At 32.8% G+C, this 24,080-nt stretch overlaps 1 protein-coding gene across 1 annotated transcript in view; it reads left to right on the top strand.

The window, feature by feature from the left end:
• The window catches only part of LOC127698788 (bromodomain adjacent to zinc finger domain protein 1A-like), a 46,900-nt gene that overhangs the window by 18,362 nt on the left and 4,458 nt on the right, over positions 1–24,080 (top strand). Inside the window, exons 7-22 of the mRNA XM_052202453.1 lie at positions 678–832; positions 2,012–2,107; positions 3,500–3,638; positions 4,600–4,749; positions 7,892–7,981; positions 8,362–8,586; positions 9,179–9,344; positions 9,841–9,948; positions 11,326–12,289; positions 14,617–14,723; positions 15,490–15,617; positions 16,753–16,860; positions 17,907–18,151; positions 19,790–19,911; positions 20,709–20,977; positions 21,375–21,554. Of these exons, the coding sequence (XP_052058413.1) occupies positions 678–832; positions 2,012–2,107; positions 3,500–3,638; positions 4,600–4,749; positions 7,892–7,981; positions 8,362–8,586; positions 9,179–9,344; positions 9,841–9,948; positions 11,326–12,289; positions 14,617–14,723; positions 15,490–15,617; positions 16,753–16,860; positions 17,907–18,151; positions 19,790–19,911; positions 20,709–20,977; positions 21,375–21,554 (3,252 nt within the window). The remainder of the gene's footprint in view (positions 1–677; positions 833–2,011; positions 2,108–3,499; positions 3,639–4,599; positions 4,750–7,891; positions 7,982–8,361; positions 8,587–9,178; positions 9,345–9,840; positions 9,949–11,325; positions 12,290–14,616; positions 14,724–15,489; positions 15,618–16,752; positions 16,861–17,906; positions 18,152–19,789; positions 19,912–20,708; positions 20,978–21,374; positions 21,555–24,080) is intronic.

The following is a 24,080-nucleotide window of genomic DNA, read 5'->3' as shown; positions in this document are numbered from 1 at the left end:
ACAAATTTAAAGGACATGAGTCTTTAAGAGCTTTTTTTGTTTGTTCAAAATATGACTGAAGTTTTTAAATTTTGTTTAAAACATGAAACATTTTTTAATTTTCTGTTTTCATTATAAAAAAATATATACATTTTGCTGTGCATGTACTGATTTTGTGTCATGGATGGATACCCCATATCCTTTTTTTCTATTATATTTCACAGGTCCTTGAAAAAAAAATCGGTTTGAAATTTCACTATGTTTTATTTGTAATTTTTCTAGTTTAGGGTCTGACTACAAATTATTAGTGCATTTTGTTATGCCCTAGGCTATTACACTTCTTGTAATAAATATTTACCGGGAAGAGTGATTTATGAGGCAATTTCTCTACCAAAATTTGTAGAAAAGTACTCTCAACGATAATTACATGTTCCATGATCTGTTCGTTACAATACTGTTTACCAAGTACTTGTTTATTCTTGCACATATTTGCAATGTATGAAATTTGGAACCAAGCGTCATGTGAGCATGCTATACTGGTAGATGCTTTTTCACAACCAGTGCTCATCAACTTCCTTATAATGAGGAAATCATTTGTGAGCTATTATTGCCCCCAGTCTTGTGCATTTAGTTTTAGCTGAAAAATGGATGTTCATTTATGAGAAATTTGACAAAATTTTGAAAAACAATATTTATAGAAAAACCTAAACCTCAACCAGCAGAGGAAGATCTGACACCTGAAGAAAAAGCTGCTTTCAAAGAACAGCAGAAACAGGAGAAATTATTACAGAAGGAAGAGCTAAGAAGAAAGTGGGAAGAAGAAAAACTAAGAAGAAAGGAAGAGAAAGCAAAGGTAACTTTCTGATTTCCAGTTTTATACCATAAATTTGCAAATATTAAATGTAAAATTAAAAGGTCCAGTCCTGGAATTGAGCTTCCAAAAGAAACTATATGCACGAAGAAAGGGAAAATCTATTTTTTTCTGGTACATGTGGGTGAGCAAAGCTCTTTGAATGATAAAAAACTCCTTTTGATCTCATTTAATGAAAGTTTGGAATTATCCTTTAGCTTACCTGATCCATCGGGAAATTAATTAAGCTATTGCAATCACTGTTAAAAAAACAAAACATTGGCACTAGAGGCAATCTTTGAATTACTCATTTTCAAAAGCGTTTTTTCTTATTAAATTGCAGAACTTTGGGTTAATTGAATGCTAAATAGATACTTTCAAGCAATTTTTATGCCACAGCCGTAGCGGAGGGGGCATTAAGTTTTACCCTTGTCCGTCTGTACGTCCATCGGTACGTCCCAAAGTTGGTTTCTGTTCTCTAACTTTAGTTTGCCTCAAGCAAATGTTATGAAACTTATACACAATGCTTATTACCACAAAACATAGATCAAGTTTGAATTTTGGTGTTGTCACTTTAACTGTTCTAGAGTTATGCCCGTTTACAAATGGAAAAATTGCTGAATTTTCGTTTCCATTCGTTAGCCTCAACCAGATGTTATGAAACTTATACACAATGCTTATTACCACAAAACTCAGATCAAGTACAAATTTGGGTAGCATCACTTTTACGGTTCTTCAGTAAATGTCCCTTGATAACTTTATATGATGTGCAAGCAGGGCCATTTTCTATGAATTTAATGGGGATATAACTGGTACAAAATTTGCTTAACCAAAATGAATTGATGAACAGGGAAGAAACTTAAACTGAATGTATAATTTCTTATGACATGACTATTCACCAAATACTTAATTGATTCAAGCATTACAGATATAAATACAGAGTTAAAGCAATGACTATAGGTTTACTTGCGATCTTGTCTTTATACAATAAAAAAGTTATATTTTCACTTGAAAAAGTTGCACACATATCAAAATTGCTTAAATTTAGAAATAATAGAATTCAAGAAAATTTTGTAACATGCACATTATTAGAATATCATGTCCTTATGTTCATTTGTAGTTTTCATTATAACATGCATACTTTTCGAGTAAGTTATGATTGCTTTTCTATGTGTTTTGAAGGAAGTAGAAAAAAGACGAGAAGAAAAGAGAATACAGGCTGAACAGTTGAAAGAATGGAGTAGACACAGAGATGACATGGAGTGTGATGATCTTAAGGTATTTCTATTAGACTAACAACAAAAAATGTGTTCATTGAAACATCTGTGAAAAATAGGGTCAATTAGTTGTCATTTCAAAATTTTACTTATTTTTCATTTTATATTTTTGGGTACACAGTCATCACAAATTGCAAGGTCTACTCCCAGTTTCTGGACTAAAAAATTATCTAGAAGGAAGAGGTTTTGAAAATATTCATTAAAAGCACTTTTTGAATTCAAATCCATACAATTTACTTAAAATCTGATTTGTTTTGTCTTTTTTGTTCTCACCTATTATTTGGAACATTGCTATACTGTATGTTTATAAGTTCTGTATATTCCTCCTTTCATTAGGAGCACTGTCATGAGATCATTTTCATACCAAGAAAGATAACTCAATCCTTCACTTTCCAAAAATTGAAGAAGAAAAAATGACTCAGTGCTGGTGTTAAAACACATATTTTTGTTGTTTTTTTTTTTTGCCTCAGGATAGAAGTTTATATGTACAAGATTCCTTTTATGCAGGTTGCAGTAATAAATGGGGATAGTTCTCAACTAAATTTGAGATTTATTTTGAAAGCAGATGCATTAAATTTACAATTTAGAGACAGACTCTGTTTACTGGAAACCTCAAGATTAAAAGTAAAAAGTCTCATTTCTTGTAGGCAGTGATATTGTTGTCTTTTTTCAAAACTACCTCTACCCTTTTATTTTGGGAAAATTAAGGAAATTGGGAATTTTTTAAAACAGTTTTTTTAACGTAATATTTTGAATTGTGAGACATTTTCAACCGGAAAGGAACTTTTTGGGGAGGGGAAAGAAACGAAGAAATTGAAGGTACTTAATACATTGAAAACCATGTGTGTTACAAACACTGCAATGATTCTAATAAGAAACCCCAGATCTCAAAAGCGCTAATAATATAAAAAAATAACATGAATACCAAATTTACGTACATTACTACCGATGCCATCACGGTTTGGGGAAAATGTTTAACTTTTTGGGAGGAATTTTATGCCATTTATTTTAGTAATAGGGAATTTTCTCTAGGGGAAAAAGCCGTATTTCAGAGGTAATTTTAGGCAAACAACATCACTGGTAGGATTGCAATTGTGATGTCAAATACAACTTCTTTGAAAATACTTTTGAAAAAGAAACCAGATCATCATGTGGATTATTGTTTCTACATTCTCTCCATAAGTAAGCTGTGTAGGAATATCTATTAATTCATTCTTTTCAATTATATTTATGAGGGAAAACATGTTAATTATGTGGCCAATCAATGATCAAGAAAACAATGTGTCAGGACTAATAACATTTATTATATATTTAAGTGTACATTTTTTATGAAAACTGCAAGATTTTGTTCTATAGGCAATATCACTAAGCAACAATACTCTTTATTTTGCAGGTGTTGCCAGAACCTACACCAATCAAGACAAAAATTCCACAAGAACTGTTTGGTGACTGTGTTTTGGTACTGGAATTTGTAAATATCTTCAAGTCCTTGTTTGATCTAAGAGCTTATTTCCCCAGGGGTTTTACATTTGGTATGTTAATAGTTTTCAGTGCGTAGTAATTGATAATAATCAGGTTTTTTATTTCAATTTTGATTTAGTCTTGCATGTAATTGACAACAAAGCTAATTATCATTTAGAAAGCATGAAAGAAGATAGTGTAGCAACCATTCAGTATCTTTCAATGATAAATATAAAAGGTAGGGGGAGGTTTAATCAGGAAACCTAGTTTAACCTAGATAGTGGTTCAAAATCAAATTGCTTGAGTTTTCAAATAACATGCATGCTTTTTTACTTATTTTTACCTTTTTTATGCGAAGGGGGCATTAAGGTTTACCCTTGTCCGTTTTTATGTAAGTAGTCCTGAAATTAGTCTATACTCTCTAACTTATTTGGTCAACCAATTGTTTCGCAACTTATTGATAATGCTTTTTTTTTTTACCACCAAACGCAGATTAAGTTTGAAGTAGAGTGCATCATTTTTACTGTTCTCGAGTTATGTCCCTATATAAATGGAAAAATTGCTCAATTTGCCATTTCTAGACACTAACTTTACTTTGCTTCAACCAAATGTTATGAAACTTACACACTATGTTTGTTACCACCAAACACAGATCATGTTTGACCTAGGTAGCGTCACTTTCTCCGTTCTCAATTTATATCCCTACAAAAAATGGAACAATTGCTGAATTTGCCTCTCTAATAAATAATTCTTCATTTATCTTAAATAAAAATCACAATGGTATTTATATGTAAAGATGTTAGCAAAAACTGCGAATACTTATCAAACACATAAATTGTAAACGTTGAAAATGTTCTTACGAAATAATGCTTATTTTACAGAAAAAAGAGCCTGTTTCATAGTCATTATCACCAGTTAAAATATCCCTTCATGAAAACTGCATGCCTTTTGGCTTTCAGCTTGTGCATAATTTCAAATAAATTGCTTTAAAACTAAAATAGATAATAAATGCTATGTAAACACATTTTACAGATGTATTAGAAGAAGCTTTGTTAGAGACTGACCATAATGGAATATTAACTGATGTATTACTTATGATGATGACAGCTATATTCAGTCTACAAGAACAAGAAGAGGCTGAGGAGGAAGAACTGTCAAAACAAGATGAAGCTGTAACTGGAGGTAATTCATTTTTATACGACCGCAAAAAAATTTTTGTGGTCATATATTGGTATGACGTTGGCGTCGTCGTCGTCGTCGTCGTCGTCCGAATACACATTAGTTTTCGCACTCTAACTTTAGTTTAAGTGAATGGATCTCATTGAAATTTTACCATAAGGTTCAATACCACAAAAGGAAGGTGGGGATAGATTTTGGGGGTTATGGTACTAACAGTTAAGGAATTAGGGGCCAAAAGGGGCCAAAAATAAGCATTTTTGTAACTTCCAGACATAACTTGTGTGTAAGTGTATGGATCTCTCTGACATTGTACCACAAGGTTCCATATCACAAAGGGAATGCTGGGATTGATTTTGGGGGTAATTGTCTCCAAATTTTAGGAATTAGGGGCCAAAAAGGGGCAAAAAACAAGCATTTTTCTAGTTTCATGACAATAACTTGTTTGTAAGTGTATGGATCTTTATGAAATTGTACTACAAGGTTCCATATCACAAAGGGAATACTGGGATTGATTTTTGGGGTAATTTCCTCCAAATATTAGGAATTAGGGGCCAAAAAGGGGCAAAAAACAAGCATTTTTCTAGTTTCATGACAATAACTTGTTTGTAAGTGTATGGATCTTTATGAAATTGTACTACAAGGTTCCATATCACAAAGGGAAGGCTGGGATTGATTTTGGGGGTTTTCCCTCAAAATTTTAGTAATTAGGGGCCATAAAAGGGCAAAAAAAACATGCATTTTTCTAGTTTCAGGACAATAACTTGTGTGTAAGTGTATGGATCTTTATGAAATTGTACTGCAAGGTTCCATATCACAAAGGGAAAGATGGAATTGAGTTTGGGGGTAATTGCCCTAAACGTTTAGGAATTTGGGGCCAAAAAGGGGCCAAAAAACAAGCATTTTTCTAGTTTCCAGACAATAACTTGTGTTCAAGTGTATGAATCTCTCTGAAATTGTACTGCAAGGTACCATACCACAAAGGGAAAGCTGGGATTGAGTTTGGGGGCGATGAATCATAAGGGGGTTCAAAAAATTGGGGGGGGGGGGGATTTTTTTTTTCCTTTTTTTTCTTTAACATTTTCCATTTTAAATTGGTTATTTCTGATTTATATATAAAAGCAAATAATAATGATATGGTTTGAATAGGCATACATGTGAACCTCCCGACGGGAGTACAATAATCCCGTTTTCAGGGGTCTCCTCCCCCCCTCCCGTTGAAAAAATCCCGTGTATGAAATTTTTCATGAATGAAAAATTTCTGCCCAACATAACATCTCAGGCATCTGGTGTAACTGACATTACCTGAAGTTATATTTTACCTGTAAATCAATTAACATGCATAATTATATGGCTTCACTTGTCAGCTTGGGTGTCAAACATACTGGTAAGCAACGATTTTTACCTCAGGCTAACCTCCGTTGTGTAACAAAAACTGTGTATTTATTGGGTTACTTCCCTTGATTTATCCTGTTTTAAGTTACTTTCCTTTTAATAATGAAAATTTTTAAAAGAATATAAATAAAATATAAATTGAACAAATAATCATAAAAGGATGGTTATTGAATGATTTTAAATGTCTTAGGACAAATAAAAAAATAATAATTTGAAAATTATTTGAGGATTCTATACTTCCTTTTAAGGCTTAAATTGAAATTTATATAATAACTATAACCCTAACTTTACAGATAGAATGAATTTCTGAGTTTGCAAATAAAAACTATTTGCAAGAGAAAAAAAAAAAAAAATAAAAACTATTTGCAGACAGCTAAACAAATGTTCTGGTTGCAATGATTGTTTTATAGAATATGAAGTAAAAAATTTAAAGAACATACTGGAAAAAAACAATGTTAGATTGAACATGTAGAATATAAAGATGGAGAAACTTTATAAGTACAAGGGTACTATAAACATAATAAATTGGTTGGAAAGTTGAAGAAAACACACTTTAAAAGACCATTTTTACAGCACACGGTTACATTTACAACAAAATTAATGTCGATTAAAAACCTCCTGATCTGAGTCCTAATCTCCTGACCAAAATTTCCCAATCTCCTGATCTGAGTTTCACAGTCCATCACATGTATGAATAGGTAAATTGAAAATTTTTAAGTTCTTAGACCACTTTCATTCTGTGTCAGAAACCTATGCTGTGTCAAATATTTAATTACAATCCAAATTCAGTGCTGTATCAAGCTTGAATGTTGTGTCCATACTTGCCCCAACTGTTCAGGGTTCGACCTCTGCGGTCGTATCAAGCTGCGCCCCAGCGGAGCATTTTATTGTGTATATTCTTAAAACTGATGCCTGATTTTATAATTGTATATTGAAAATGAAATATATTAGCCTTTTATCACTGTTAAACAGGGATATCTGAAATACCATCTTGTTTCTAGAAATTATAGCATCACATTCATAACATAATCTATAAGAAATTATTTCTGATAGCACCTTAAACAAGCTATCACATTAAGATGGTGCTGAAATTCTATGGAGGAGAACACTGCTTATATACAAAAATGAACAGATAAGGAATAGATGGTACACAAGACAATATCCCAAATCTACAAATCAAATCAAACAATTTTATTATTCCCCTACGGACGAAGTCGAAGGGGACTTTAGGTTTGCACTCCGTCCGTCCGTCAGTCTGTCTCGTGCTTGAAGATATTGATTTGATATTTGGTATATTATTTTATCATGACAAGTTACAGATTAATTTCGAATTTTGTTCCGGTCTGATAATTTTGTGCAGAGTTAGGGTCCTTGGACTTAGAAAATTCACTTAAATAATCAAGTTTTCCACACTTTTTGTCATCATTTTTGAAGATATTGACTTGATATTTGTTATATATTGTTCCAGTACAATTGATTTTTAACCGGTAGGGGACTATGTATTGCCTTGCAATACTCTCAGAATGCTTTTTGATATGGAAGTCCAATTAAAAAATATATGTAATCAACACAAAATAAAGAAAATACATGTGAAGAGTAAAATCAAACTTTTGAAACTCATTGCATATGTAGGTTTTAAACCTTTGGCATAAACTTATGCCATGATGGCCACGCACAATTGAATGGGCATAGATCAACTGTAAAAAGGAATGCATTTGGAACTATTATTGACATGTCCTCCTCTCTATTTCAGTTCTAGATAATAATGAGACAGATGTACAAGATACAGACCAGTTGATGGAACTTGCCACTGTGTGTTCATTAACACCAATGTTAACTCATGGTAGGACCATTTAGATGTGTAGAGAATTCAGCTTTTTGTACTCTTTTTAACTTTGAGTGACTCGTTACTTTTAAGTCTATTGATCAGATATTAGAGTTAGGGTTTAATTTTGGTTAATATTAGAGTTGAAGGAAGATCAGACTAGAGCTGGAATTAGGGAAGACAAAGAGTATGGTATAATACTGCAATCCAGATACTTTGGATTCACTATTATTTGTGAGATACCAATTTTTGTGGATTTTGGATAATATTGGGCATGTATGCAGACTTGTAAAACCACAAAATCAAATATCCACAAATATACAATTTTTCAATAATTCATGAAATTTATAAAGATATGTAGAAAGTTTTTTTTATGGATATTTTAATGTTTTTTTCAGGATTACTTTTAAAGAAACTCCCACTTGACTCATTCACTTTATCTGAGATTGTTCGTCTTCATTTGCTGTCATCTGGAGCTAAAGTCAGTGACAAGAATGTCAAATACCGTTTCCAAGAACGTGGTGGTTACACATCCTTGGATGATCCAGGATTGGAGTTCCGTCGACGAGAAACAGCATTGTTGAAAAATCTTTCATTACAATCAATTTTTGATCTTCCACCAGGTAAGCTAGGAATACATGCTGAAGGATTAGTCTTCAATTGGACATAAAATGCATTGAAATGATGCAATACAGACTAAAGTATAGTTGCTGCCATGCTTTTAGAATTTGTCTTTGTAAAATGTGTAGCTGAAATATAGTAAATTTGGTAGAATTTAACATGAAATACAAATAGTGGTTTAGTAGTAAATATATTGAGATGAGAGCCTGTCATTGGTTTTTAAGGGGAAAGAAATTAAAGGAAGAAAATGTTGTGTATTTTTCAAAAAAAATACTTGTAAGAAAGACTAATAAATCGGCTTATTTTATGATAGCAGAAACAATAAAATTAAAGGGACAGATATACAAACAAGCTAATGTAAGTTTAATTCTAATATTCAAAATAACAACATTTTCTGTGTGATTGATTGATGTCTTTTCTAAAGAAATTGTATAGAAATTATGGGAAAATGATATTTCGTGTGCTTTTTTGAGATTCAAGCATCTCAAAACTATATTTTGGGTGGGAAAAAAAAATGTTTCTGGTTTTTTAGAACAAATGAATATTTAATTGTATAGAAATATAATTTTATGTTGTTTTTTTTAACTCTTTCAGCTGACCGTCTGAAAATAATTACTGTTTTGATACAACAATTTATGACCTATGCAGCCTCCAGGGATACAATTGAAGATGGTAGTGAAAGGTTAAGACTGTTGAGATATGACCTAAAACAGATGCAATGGGCAGAACAAAGAAGGGAACGAGAAGAAGCAGGGGCAAAGTAAATATCGTAAAAATGAAATTCCTATTTAACAAACAACATTGCAAGAAATGTTTCTTGTAAAGGCCTTAGTTTAAAAGTAAATACTTTAAAATGTAATACACAAGAAAACTACAAATTAAAAACCCTTGAACTTTAAAATATCATCTATGGGTTGGTGTAAAATATATTTTTTCGCAGTTGAATTATTTAAATTGTCTCTATAGAGGGTTACCCCATTTTCAAAGCACTTTTACTGGACATGCATGTTTTTAAGGAACAACCCTAAGATACATTTTGAACAGTCAAAATTTGAAATAGGACACAAGCCTAAGAATTTACTTCAATAAGTTTGTGTGGGGAAGTCCAGAACAAGGTAAAGAGTTGTTGGGAAGTCCAGAACTAGGTAAAGAGTTGTGTGGGGAAGTCCAGAACAAGGTAAAAGAGTATTAAATTGTTGGTTTTATATTGCCTTCTACGCTTTTATTTCATGATTTCATTCTGTTTTAAATGATAGGTACAAGAAAAAAATGGAAGAAAAGGCTAGAGAAAGGGATAAAAGGGAAGAGTGGAGACAGAACTGTTTGAAAGAGCAAGAGCAAAGAAATAAAAGAAAGGAGGCGGGGTAAGTTTTTCTTAAATGAGAGCATATTGTTTAGCTTAAAAACTGTTAATAAGTTTGTTTATTTGAAGATGGTGTCCCGACCGCCCACAATGTGAGAATTAAAAAATTCTATGTCATTTTGAAAGATTTCTTAAGGACAACATATATCGTTCTAAACATGTATGAAATATTTGCAACTGAACGTTTAGCAACAAAAAATCAATCAATCGGGACAATATAGCCAACTCCTTTGACATCGGCTTTGGTAACTTTATTTGTAATGCCGCCATAAATGTGAGTTCTCAATGCTTTGACTCTTTCTTTTTAACAATTTACTTGTTACATATACTAAACTAAGTATGTGATGTAGCTGAATGATGTCCACCTGGGATACAATGGTGAATCACAACGTAACAAATCAGACTTTTAACATGATAGCTTACAAGGTAATGGTCAGCAAGAAGACATATCACCCTACTTGGAAACATTATTTTGACTCCTTGCTGATTAATCTATGCTGTTACTCTTGAATGTTATACAGTTTGCCGAGAACTAGTAAATACATGTATATTTTGTTTTGTCTTTGATTTGACTTGACTTCGGAAACATACCCAGACTTGAGGAGGCAAGCACACTTCAACAAGACCGGAGGAAGTAGGAAAATACAGGAAGTAGTATAAAACCATATTAAACAAGCAATATATTCAAATGATGGATAGTTACATGTATTAGGGGAAGAAATTGTGCAAAATTAATTATATTTGCTAATTGTAAGTTTGTTTTTTTTATGCCCCCAGGGTAGCGGAGGGGGCATTAAGTTTTACCCTTGTCCATCTGTACGTTTGAATTTACGTCCCATAGTTGGTTTCCGTTCTCTAACTTTAGTTTAAGTCAACCAAATGTTATGAAACTTATACGAAATGCTAATTGCCACAAAACACAGTTCAAGTTTGAATTTTGGTGGCAACACTTTAACCATTCTAGAGTTATGCCCCTTTACAAATGGAAAAATTGCTGAATTTTTCGTTCCTGTTCTCTTAACTTTAGTTTGCTTCAACCAAATGTAATGAAACTTATACACAATGCTTGTTACCACAAAATAAAGATCAAGTTTGAATTTTGGTGGTGTCACTTTAATCGTTCTAGAGTTATGCCCTTTACATTTTTCGTTTCCGTTCTCTTACTTAAGTTTGCCTCAACCAAATTTTATGAAACTTATACACAATACTTAGTACTACAAATCTCAGATCAAGTACAAATTTTGGTAGCGTCACTTTTACTGTTTATCAGTTATGTCTTTATAACTTAATATGATATGCAAGGGGGGGCATCATCTGTGTCCCATGGACACATTTCTCATTTATATCATTTTGGCATAATCTTAATTGTTAATTTCAGTGAGGATGTTTCAAAATTGCCTCCTATTGATTGGCAGTACAAGAGTGATGAAGTTGAACCAACACCTGAAGAAAAAGAAGAAGTAAGGCATCAAGAAGAAGAGGAAGAAGCAAATAAAAAGGCAGAGTTTGCCTTGAAAGAGAAGAAAGTGCTTGACGATCTTTCCAAATTACAACAAAATTGTTCTATTGTTCCTGTAGGAAGAGACAGAATGTATAGGAGATATTGGATTTTCAATTCTATTCAGGGACTTTTTGTAGAAGATGACGAAAAACACGTAGATACGAAACAGCTACAACCATCAGATGTTAAATTCTTAACTGGAAACACAGAAAAACCAAAAGATGAAAATGGTAGTGATAAAGAAAATGATTCTATAAATACTCCTAACAAAAGTAACAATAATACAAGTATTAATGGACCAAAAAGTATTTCTAATGAACAGAATGCTGTTACGAAGAATGGTGATGTTGTTTGTATAAGTGACGAGGAAAACTCACGAAATGCAAACAGTGTTGTAAAAATGGAAGTTGACATAGGTAATGAAGAAAAATCTCATCCCATCTTACCAGAAAATGAAGTGATAAGACAAATAGTCAGTAGGCAGAAAAATCAATGGGCTTTTATTTCAACTGAGGAGGAATTTGAACATTTACTGAATTCACTGAACTGTCGTGGATACAGAGAGTCTGCTCTGAGAGCAGCATTATTAGAAAATAGATCTCGTATTGAAGACAGTATTGATAAGTGTCCAGTAGATGCAATATTTAAAGACACAGATGATACTGAATCCGTTAATGAGGACAATAATGATTCTACTAAAAAGTCAAAGTCCACTATCAAAAAGACATCAAAAGGTCTTATTAAGTCTGACTCAGCTCAGGAAGTGCTAGAAATTAATCTACGGGAACTTTTATTGGATCTGGAGGAGAGAATTTATGTTGGAGCATTGGGAACTCTGAAGGTAATGTTAAAGCTTAAACCATTCTGTGTTAAACAATTTTCTGTTCAATACACCACTGTCAAGTTGGCAGAAATAGAAGGAAATAAAACGTTTTCTCGTAATTTTTTTGCATCGCCACAGAAAACTTTTGACGTTATAAACCAAAAGTAATTGTTTTGCAAACGTGGTAAGGTCAACTAATTGAAGACAATCATTTTGAAGTTTGCAGCTAAAAGAGCTAAAATTTATAATAGCCTTTTCTAAAAAATTGTAAGAATTGAAAACAATATTACTTATGTAAAACAGCTTGAATAAAAAAAAAGGGACAGGGGTTCAAATTAGCGGTGGTCCGAGGTCCGCGACCTTCCATTTTTGAAGTCGGACTCTCGTTTTGGTTACAAGCTACGCCCGACGGACCTTCGGTTTGAAAGAAAATAAAAATAAACTTTGCCGACCTTTTTAAACAAAAATTTCCAAACAATCTCAAAATTTATGTTCATCATTATTATTCATGACAGCGATGTTCATTTTGTTCAACCGCTAGCTTTATACCGAAAATTGCCAACTAGTAATGTGTAAATCCGAGTAAAATCGTATCTGACTGACAAAACAACATTGAAAAACATTGGATGCCATAAACCGGAAATGAAGAAAATAACAAAAAACGGATCCGATTCCGGAGCGGATAAGGGTAATTCCGGGTTTGCCGATCAAATACAATGAAAAAATAATAATTCCAGGCAGTTGACAAAATGCATCTATGATGATAAAATATAAACACTAGAATTGAAAACCAAAAGATATATTGAAAAGACAGAAAAAGTAGGAAATATTTTTTTTACAGAAACTCAAAATTACTTTTAGTTCATAAATTTTCATCTCAAAATCCAAAAAAATGTGACAATAATTTTCCTTAATTACATGTAGATTTTTGTATAGTGTAAACGTATTACTACAATTCCAAGAGGTAATGTCTTCTCAATTTTAAAGGACCAGTACAAATCTGGAAGTTTCTTATCTTATTTTCACAGAGGAACTAATGCATTATAATAGTGCAACTAGATATGATACACTTGAACCAGAGATATATATACACATGTATATACGTCTCTGCTTAAACAGCTTTGAATTTGAACTGTTTTATAAAATGGTATAAGTAGTAATAAATTACCAATAGTTGAGACAACACACCCACCCATGGTTACACCCTCCTCAATAACAAAAAAAAAGATTATCTGAATTTATAATTAATATACAGGACAATTACAATTGTTATTAAATATTTTATACAACAGTGACTTTGACAATGAAACAAGTTGACCTAACACCAACAGCACATTAATTTTGTTACTTGTATCTTACTATGTTAGGAAATATTTCAAGTAAAAGTAGGACCTGGAATTTAGGTTGTGGACCTTTCAGTTTGGAGTGTCAAAGGTCCTGGACCTTCCAGTACCAAATGTTAATTTGAACCCCTGAGGGAAAAAAGATGTATACTATAGTGTATGCTGTGCTCTATCATGAGTATTTAACAGTGTTGATGAAATATTATTGGAAAGTTTAATATTATTTAGGACTGTTTATTTTTCTCTTAATTCTATATGACTCTGAAGGCTGCTTTAAAAAAAAATACAACCTGTCATCAAATTATTGAACGTACGCACTTAGAAACACAGGAAAAATAAAAATATTTTCAAAAAGTGTAACTCATTGATGTTTATTTTCTAAAGCAGACGACACAAAAAACAATTATCACTTTTATGATGTTACAGTCTTATGACGTGATCAAACCACAGCCATAGCTTTATTTTTAGGTATTTAAAAAAGTTGTCAACAATTTGTTTTATACAATTTTTTGTTTATGTTAAATTCAAAAGGATCAATAAGAACCTTAAATTTACCTATCTTTTCAATTATCTACCAATGAATTACAAATTTTTCTTTCGAAAATCATGCATGCAAAATATTTGCCATTTCTTGCCTTTAACATTAACAAAAATAGTATTACAGTTGAAATAATATAGCATGCAAGTCAAGAGTTTAAATGCCTTGCTTTCAAACTTTGTTTGGTTGTTTAATCAGACATTGTAATTAAGATTGACACCTAAATTCAATGGGTGGGCGGAGTAATAGTCTGTTTACTATAGCTCACCATACAAATCATTGGTCTACCCATTTGATTTAGGTGTCAATCTTAATCACAATGTCTGAGCAAATAACCAAACAAAGTAAGGCATTTAAACTCTTGATTTGCATGCTTTGTTATTTCAAGTGTAAAAGTTGCTCACTCACTTGTTTTTTGTCCACCTAAAATTGAATCAAAAATGAAATACTTTTGTTTTTTACAGATTAAAGATAGACTTGCATGGAGAGATGCTCTTGAAAAAGGGAGTTTTGATCCTCAATCTGATGATCCCTTGTATGCCAAGTTTGAAGTTAAGAAAAATGAAGAAAAGTAAGTTTCAATACAAAATTTTTTGCATACTTGTAGCAAAATTTACACAATAAAAGTACATGATCTTATCTCAAAAAGTTATGTGTGCTGATAATTTGCTAATGAAGACATTTTTAATACCTGAAACCAACTTTAGTTAGGAGCCTGTAATTCAGTGGTTGTGGTGTGTTTCTGTTTGTTTTTCGTTTATTATTTTGTACATAAATTAGGCCGTTAGTTTTCTCGTTTGAATTGTTTGACGTTTGTCATTTCAGTGCCCTTTATAGCTGACTATGCGGTATGGGTTTTGCTCATTTTTGAAGGCCGTACAGTGACCTATAGTTGTTAATTTCTGTGTCATTTGGTCTCTTGTGGAGAGTTGTCTCGTTGGCAATTATACCACATCATCTTATTTTTATATCTAACTGTTCCTATATATATGATATATATTAATTCTGAAATTGTCAGTTACACAAGGTTGTGACATGACTGTCTGACTGTCACCTCTTCATGGTTTAGGGTGTAATGCATCTACTTTTTGAAAATTGTACCCCGTATAAAATTATTTCATGATTGAACCTACCTTAGTTGTTGCCTCTGCCCTAAAGATGTGTTAAACTGTAACTAAAAATCTTTAAAAAGTGTGACGGACACCATTGATAGGTCCTTCAGATTGGTGTCATGCATATTTTTTTCACCAGGATATATGCTTTGAAACTGTGAAAAATGCTGGAATGGTTGAATTTCATTAGATTACTCTTAATTTTTTCTGTGTTTTTTTTTTCAGTGGTGAATGTGATGATGCGTCATCTGTAAGTTCAGGAGATACCACAGAGTCAATAGTTAAAGATTTATCAAAGGCATTACTGCAAATACAACATGGCATAGAATCAAAATACTTGGTAACACCATTAGGTAAGTGTCTTAGAAAAAAAATCAAGATGATACCTTTGGGGCATTCACACACTATAAATTGACAACACAATGGCTAAAAGAAAAAAAGAATAAAAGATAAGCAACAGTCCACAAAACACTACACAGAAAATTGACCCTTTCAGAATCTAAAGGACTATGGGTAATTTCAATGTTCGTACACTAAAATGAAAATAACGTCACACCATCGGTTGAATGTCCATTGTTAAGGATGTTTTTATCCAATCACGACGTTTTGGTGTACACTTTTGAAGATATTACCCAGAATGCGTTAGATTCTGAAATTACAAATTAAGGATTGAGCAACACAAATCCCACCAAAAATTATGGTGAATGAAGATGGTCTGGAAGGGTAAGCACTTCCTGTTTCACTAGTAGCCTTGGTAGATGTAATGATGGTTCTTGAAGGCAAATAATAGTTATGTTGACTTATATAGTTATAAGGTCTGTAGAAGTGCTTGTCTAAGGTAATTAACTATTTTGGGATAACATTTTTACCAACATCTATATAATTCTTGGCATCCTCAGATAAATCCCTATGTTAAATCTTTATTTGAAGGAAAAAATGCAAGATAATGCCGGTTGTAAGTCCATGAAGGACATCATGATTAAGAGAAGAAAATAGAGAGAAGTGCACAATGCACTACACAAAAAAACAAAAAGTTTGATCCTGTGTTGTCACAGGTAGCTTTCAAAACACAGGAGAAAAACAAAATTTTGAATTCAGGATACCAGTTTTTCAGCAGTTCAGATATATTGTAAAATATCAGCCACTGGTTAAGTCACCATATGAGACTGTTAGTTTGCCTTGCTCACTTTTAAAAAAGGTTGCATATTGAACATGAGAGTGTCTGTTTACTTTTTGATGATTTCCATTTTTGTTATTCCAGAGTTATTACTTTAACTCAAGTATTCGATATATTATTAAATATATATTATTAAAGCAACTTTTCATGAAACCACAATGAATGTGATGCAGAAAATATCCTGGTATTTTGTATTTTATATGACACTTTAAAAAGGACATTTGAAATAATTAATGTGTTTCCTTTTGCATCAAATAATCCTCTCAACTGAATTCCAGTATATCATTTACATAATATTTTTTTATATACAGGTGAAGTAGATGAAAAACAGAAAAAGTCTATAGCAGAACTGAAGAAAGAAAAGCTTGAAAGAGAGAAAGAAGAACAGATGAAGAAAAAAGAAGAAGAGGACAGTGATGGTATGATATTGTTTTCATATCTATATTTGCAATTTGTTTGATTGATACTTTAGTCTGGAGTGCATGATTTATATATTAGTTGTTTTGGCTTTCAAGTAGTGGGGTTGATCGCTCATATTGATGCTTAACACCGCCACATTTTGTGTCTGTTCTTAGTCAGTGGCCTATTGTCAGTGGTTGTCATTGGTCATATTTGTTTTTTGTCAACTGTTTCATTATAAATCAGACTTGGTTTGTCATTGAATGTAAAAATTTACTGAAAAATACTCCTGATTCAATTATATGGTTTGCTGTCCATTACATTTATGTTTTATAGGGAGATCACTAAAGGAAATGATATGTAATAAATGTACATGTATTTATCAGACAAGATAACTTAAAATTATAAAGCTTTTGCTTAACCTCATAAGAGGTTGTGTTGCTAGAGCTTCCAATTTGCTTCCATTGCTTCTCTGAAACATTTCTGTTGATAGAGTATAAAACAGTAGAAGATTTTCGATTTTGGTAAAAAAAGAAACTTTTCAACTATGTATAGCTGATGTTCAGTGGTTGTTGTTTGTTGATGTGGTTCATAAGTGTTTCTCGTTTCTTGATTTTTATATAGATTAGACCATTGGTTTTCCTGTTTAAATGGTTTTACACTAGTCATGTTTGGGGCCCTTTATAGCTTACTACTTATGTACTTTGACCTATAATGGTTTACTTTTACAAATTGTGACTTGGATGGAGAGTTGTCTCATTGGCACTCATACCACATCTATTATCTATATACCAGTGTACAAGTAAGGGAAACACAGTTTCACCAATTTTTTTCTATCCTTCCTAATATTAAAGTTTCTGGAATTTACTGGATTTCTGTATTTTGACATATTTGTGTTCCTATATTTTCGATTATAAAGTATTGGATTTTTTTTTTTTTTATATTTTTGGAATTGGGCACCTCTTGTACATTCACTCATGTTTGTACTGTAATCAGAGGTAGAATGTGTCATACTGTTAACCAAATGTGGAGACTACAATAATTCATTTTATGTTTCTATTAATAGCTGAGGAAGAAAAAGTGCCACAGAAGACAACATTAGAAAGATGGCAGGATTCTTTATTACACTGTACAAGTCTGTCACAAATCTTCCTATATCTTGGAACATTAGAGAAAAGTATCGCATGGTCAAAGTCTGCACTTAATGCCAGGTGTAGAGTATGTAGGAGAAAAGGAAATGCAGATCAGATGTTACTGTGTGATCTATGTGATCGTGGTCATCATATTTATTGTCTGAAGCCACCCCTTAAGGTAGGTTTACAGTTTTGTGGAATTTTGTTAAATTAAGGCAGAGAAATGGGACTGGAGGTACAAGAGACAGAAATATTTCCATATAAATTACTTGGAGATATCAATTTCTCAAAGGCATATGGACATTGATATTTGGATTTTACTAATTCTTTCAGATTTAGTTTTTCCCTTACCTGTTGATTATATTTTATAAGGGAAAAAACCACCACCTACTTCAAAAACACAGAACAGTTAGATTTAGAACAGAACATTGCATCTTTTACTGTTTAAAAGTTATACCCCTTACAATGTAAGGGAATCATTTCATGGTCAGTTTCATTAAAGTGAAAGCTTTATTACTTTAAATTGTCTTGTCTGATATATAGTATATGTGGTTTTCTCGAGTTATCTCCCAATAAAATGTGAACCTGTGCAATTTTTCCGACTAAGAGCTCTTATATTTATACATACAATTTCTCGGTTGAATTGTTTTACATTTTTAATTTCGGGGCCTTTTATAGTTGACTATGCGGTATGTGCTTTGCTCATTGTTGGAAACTTCTATGTCATTTGGTCTCTGGTGGAGAGGTGTCTCATTGGCAATCATACCACATCTTCCTATTTTTGTTGAGCCTGCGACTTTTGTCGCAAAAGCAAGACATAGCGATCCTACATTCCGTCGGCGTCAGCGGTGTCGTCTTCGTCTGCGGCGTCTACAAATATTCACTCTGTGTTTTTCAAATTTTAATAACTTACTTAAACTACCCTGGATTTCTACCAAACTTTGACAGAAGCTTGTTTATGATCATAAGATAGTATCCAGAGGTAAATTTTGGTAAAAAAAAAAATCCTGTTTATCCGTATTTTACTGATAAATTTAAAAAAAAAATTTCCTGTTTTTCCGTATATTACATATAAATGGACTTAGTTTTTCTTCCAGTTAACATTACATACAGTCTGCAGTTAAAGTTTTTAAAACATTAATTAGATTCATAAACCAACCTGGATACTTACCAAACTTGAACAGAAGCTTCTTACATTCAAAAGATAGTATCTAGAAGAAAATTTTTAATAATTATTTCCCCATTTTTGTTGAGCCTGCGACTAACAGCAAAAGTAGGCAAGACACTGGGTTCTGCGAAACCCATACGAATTTTTAAATGGTACCCAGGGATTGGTTTCAAAATGAGATAACCACATAAAGAGGCAATTTACAGAATTTCATGTGCATCTTAATTGTTCTTGACACCCACTCATACTGTGGATTCGTTATTATTCGTTAGATACCAATTTTTGGATTTCGTGGATACAGGGTAACAACAAAGTACAAGTGTTTTATAGGAATATATGCCGACTATGGCTAAACCACTAAATCAAATATCCAGGAAAATGCAAGTTTTCCTCAATCCATGAAAATTGGTACCTACAAAATACACGAATCTACAGTAGTTTAGAATTTGAAGTGCCTCCCCTAGGTCTCATGAACAGTCCTAAAAAATTTAGGTCATATTTACGAATTGGGAATAAGATAACGGGTAACTGTTTTAGTTGACAGTGATAATTACATTTTTATTATGGCCGTAATTGGAAATGAATTGTACATTAAAATTGTACATAAAATTTGGAAATGAATTATATATATGAACATTTTTTGTTTAGATTGTTCCGACTGGAGATTGGTTTTGTCCTGATTGTAGACCAAAAGAAATAAAGCGTAGTCCGTTAAAAGGAAGAAGAAAAACATTTGTTGAAGAATCGGAGAATGAAGAGAAATCATCAAGGTAATTCATGCTTTAAAAAGAGGGAAAAAAAGTGACTAACCAGTTTTATGCTACACTGCTAGTCCTTGATCCAACTTTTTTTGTCAATTTTGGAACAGCCCTTTTTCAAGTGTATCTTGCCCTTTTACGAAAAATACTAGACATCAACTTCTATTGTGTTTTTAGGCTTCAGTAATCTGACCAGATGGGTACTAAATGCTTTTCTATCCAAAGCAGTCATTTTAGTGATGAAATGGTTAGTAAACCCAACAAAACCCATGGAAGAAGACTACATTGTCTTGGTAATTACACAGTTGTATTTTTTAGGATACTTTTTTTCGTGGATTTAGGAAAATTGGTACTTTTTGGTAGAAATTCGAATTCATGGTTTTACTTGCGTCTGCATACAAGCCTATAGAAAATTTGAATATCGTTTGAACATTTAAAATTGTGGTTTACCTTCACCCACCAAATCCATGATAATTGTTATCCCATGAATAATAATGAATTCAAAGTAAAAAGGGGGCCTCTGAAGCCAAGTGGTCTAAGTAGTTCTACTACTGTAATCACTAGCCAGTCAACACTGAGGTTGTGAGTTCGAATCCCGCTCGAGCGGGTGCACTCGACTCCAATCTTAATTGACTAGGATTGTCAGTTTTCCTATCGAAGGTCGGTGGTTTTCTCAGGGCACTCCGGCTTACTCCACCAATAAAAACTGGCCGCGACGAAATAGCCCAAATGTGGCGCTTAAAAGTGGCGTTAAAACACCAACAATCAATCAATCCAAAGTAAAAATATATTATGATGGTCTGTTTCAGTGAGGAAGAAGATGACTCATCGGATGAAGAGGAGGTGGAAGGAGAAGAGGAAGATTCAGAAGAGGAGCAGGAGAGTGACGAGGAGGATGTGGAATGTGCTGTGTGTAATAAGGGAGGAACTCTAATTTGTTGTGACGCTTGTCCACTGTTCTATCATCTCGGATGTGCCAATCCACAGCTGAAAAAAGTACCAAGAGGCAAATGGTTATGTCAGATATGTTTGGGTACTGGAACATCTGGGAAAATCAAATTACCAAAACATACTAAAGGTGCGTTTGATTGACGAGTTATATAATTTATTTAGAGAGGCTAGAAAGTAAAAAATGTTTGATTAAAAATTATACAGTACATAGGGTAATATTTGGATACACAATAACCTTTCTCTTCCATATTAATGTTTACTTTCTTTCTTGGACGAAAGGTGTCATGATTGAGTGTGAAGATCTGAAAAGCGAAATTCAGTTATTTAAAGTCAAAATATTTGCATTGAAATAACATTTAACAGCTTCCATAATTAGCATAACACGACACACTTGCTCCTACTTTCTGTGGTTCAGAAAGGTCCCTAATAATAGAAACTATAACAGAACACGGTCTCTGATCCTTGTCAGCAAACATGGACACAGGATCTTCATTTTAATCAGGTAACATGCAATATCTTAACAGGAAAGCTGAAATGTACACCTAAGTCAACACCAAGTAATAGCAGAAAAGGTAGTCCTAGAGAAAGTCCAATAACAGTTCCAAAAGGATCCAGGAAACGTCCATTGGCTGAACTAGAAGATAATGGTCCGAAACTAAAGAAAGGTGGCCGTTCAGCATCTAAGCTTCCCCATGTAAATGGAGGTATGTAGCGTTAGTGATGGTAAAATTTATTTTTTGGTGGTACAATGTATAACAAAATATTTAGCCATGTTCTTAAATGCCAATCTGTTACAAGAACAGTTTAAAAAAAACTAACAAATTGGCAAAGATGGTCTTTAATTTTATGACATTATTGCAGTGGTTTTAAAACATCAAGAGAAATACATTGCGTATAATGACATTGTGATGTTTGTTGACTCTAATTGTAGAAATGAATGCAAACTTTTAAAGATTTATACAAGATGAAAAGTGATCTTTACATTTAGCATAAAACTAAAAGCGCTTTTTGCTAAAAGTATTGAGGCTTATTCTTGCTTTCATTGCGTAAATTTTCAAAAACATTCACAGCTTTTTGAAAAAAAAATTATGTTAACACTTTTATTAATTTAAACACAAAACTTTGAGAGAAATTGTCTAGTGAGATGAAAGCAGTATCTTTCTACCTGAAATCAATTATACATCATATAGCAGAAATTGGCATAATAAGATGACGATTAAAAAGTAGATAGCTCCTAAAATATTTATCAAATTTCAATCATTATATCATACATGTACATTGTAGGATATTAATTTTGTTGTTGTATATTTGTATTTATTATATACTTAGTTGTAAATACAGGTAAATTGTATGTATAATACAACTGATGACAGTTGTGCTGTATCAGCCATCGGTGATGAAATTAATATCAGTCACGGTTGCAAAGGCTTTATCAAACCCCTAATCTGTATGACATCGGGTAATCGATATCAGTCACGGTTACAAAAAGCTTTATCAAACCCCTAATATCTATTACATGTCTCGTGAAAAATATATGAGAGATTAGTTTGACTTGAGGTAAATATATATAATAAAGTGTATATGATAAGGTTTTTGTCGAGCCTGCGACTTTTGTCGCAGAAAGCTCGACATAGGGATAGCGATCCGGCGGCGGCGGCGGCGTTAGCTAACTTCTTAAAAGCTTAATATTTTAGAAGATGGAAGACCTGGATGCTTCATACTTTGTATATGGATGCCTCATGTTACGAAGTTTCCGTCAGTCACATGTCCAATGTCCTTGACCTCATTTTCATGGTTCAGTGACTACTTGAAAAAAAAGTTCAGATTTTTTGTAATGTTAAATTCTCTCTTATTATAAGTAATAGGATAACTATATTTGGTATGTGCGTACCTTGCAAGGTCCTCATGGCCGTCAGACAGTTTTCACTTGACCTCGACCTCATTTCATGGATCAGTGAACAAGGTTAAGTTTTCGTGGTCAAGTCCATATCTCAGATACTATAAGCAATAGGTCTAGTATATTCGGTGTATGGAAGGACTGTAAGGTGTACATGTCCAACTGGCAGGTGTCATCTGACCTTGACCTCATTTTCATGGTTCAGTGGTTATAGTTAAGTTTTTGTGTTTTGGTCTGTTTTTCTTATACTGTATGCAATAGGTCTACTATATTTGGTGTATGGAATGATTGTAAGGTGTACATGTCTAGCTGGCAGGTGTCATCTGACCTTGACCTCATTTTCATGGTTCAGTGGTCAAAGTTAAGTTTTTAAGTTTTGGTCTTTTTTTCTAATACTGCATGCAATAGGTCAGCTATATTTGGTGTATGGAATGATTGTAAGGTGTACATGTCTAGCTGGCAGGTGTCATCTTACCTTGACCTCATTTTCATGGTTCAGTGGTCAAAGTTAAAATTTTGAGTTTTGGTCTTTTTTTCTAATACTATATGCAATAGTTCAACTATATTTGGTGTATGGAAATATTTTATGATCTATATGTCAGTCACGCAGGTTTTATTTGACCTTGACCTCATTTTCAAGGTTCATTGCTCAGTGTTCAGTTTTTGTGTTTTCGTCTGTTTTTCTTAAACTATAAGCAATAGGTCAACTATATTTGTTGTATGGAAGAATTGTTAGCTGTACATGCCTGCCTAGCATGGTTCATCTGACCTTGACCTCATTTTCATGGTTCATTGGTCAATGTTTAGTTTACTTGGTTAATGTTAAGTTTATGTGACAGTTGTAATAAAGCTTTATATTTAGGACTATCAACATAATATCAATGATTAGTAAAGAAGGCGAGACATTTCAGCGTGTGCACTCTTGTTTCAATATTGACTGTATCAACCCTCAACCAATATAATTCCTCGAGCAGAGCTCTTGGGATTATATTGGTGTCTTGGGTTGATACAGGTGTGATATTGAAAAAGCCATATGATATTCTCTATTAATTATCCATATATAAAAAATATGAAAACAACACGCTATAAATTTAATGTGTCCGAAGCGCTTTTCTGGATTTACCTTCATCAGGAACTATTGAAAGCCAAGGATGTATAAAACTGAAACAGTTAAAGAGATATTTAATCAAAGATGACCTAAAATAATAGCCAAATCCTTTTAAGGCCAACTTTGCCTGAAGGAGTTGAAACCTTAGTTTCTTTATAATTTCAGATTTTATAGACTGGCATAATTTAGAAAGGTTTGTTATTAATCATGTCAGTACTGAAGAAC

The sequence above is a fragment of the Mytilus californianus genome, unplaced genomic scaffold (assembly GCF_021869535.1).
Source record: "Mytilus californianus isolate M0D057914Y unplaced genomic scaffold, xbMytCali1.0.p SCAF_4, whole genome shotgun sequence".
In the NCBI taxonomy this organism is placed as follows: Eukaryota; Metazoa; Mollusca; class Bivalvia; order Mytilida; family Mytilidae; genus Mytilus; species Mytilus californianus.
The sequence above is the reverse complement of the archived record's forward strand: the minus strand, read 5'-3'. Positions and strand labels throughout refer to the sequence as shown.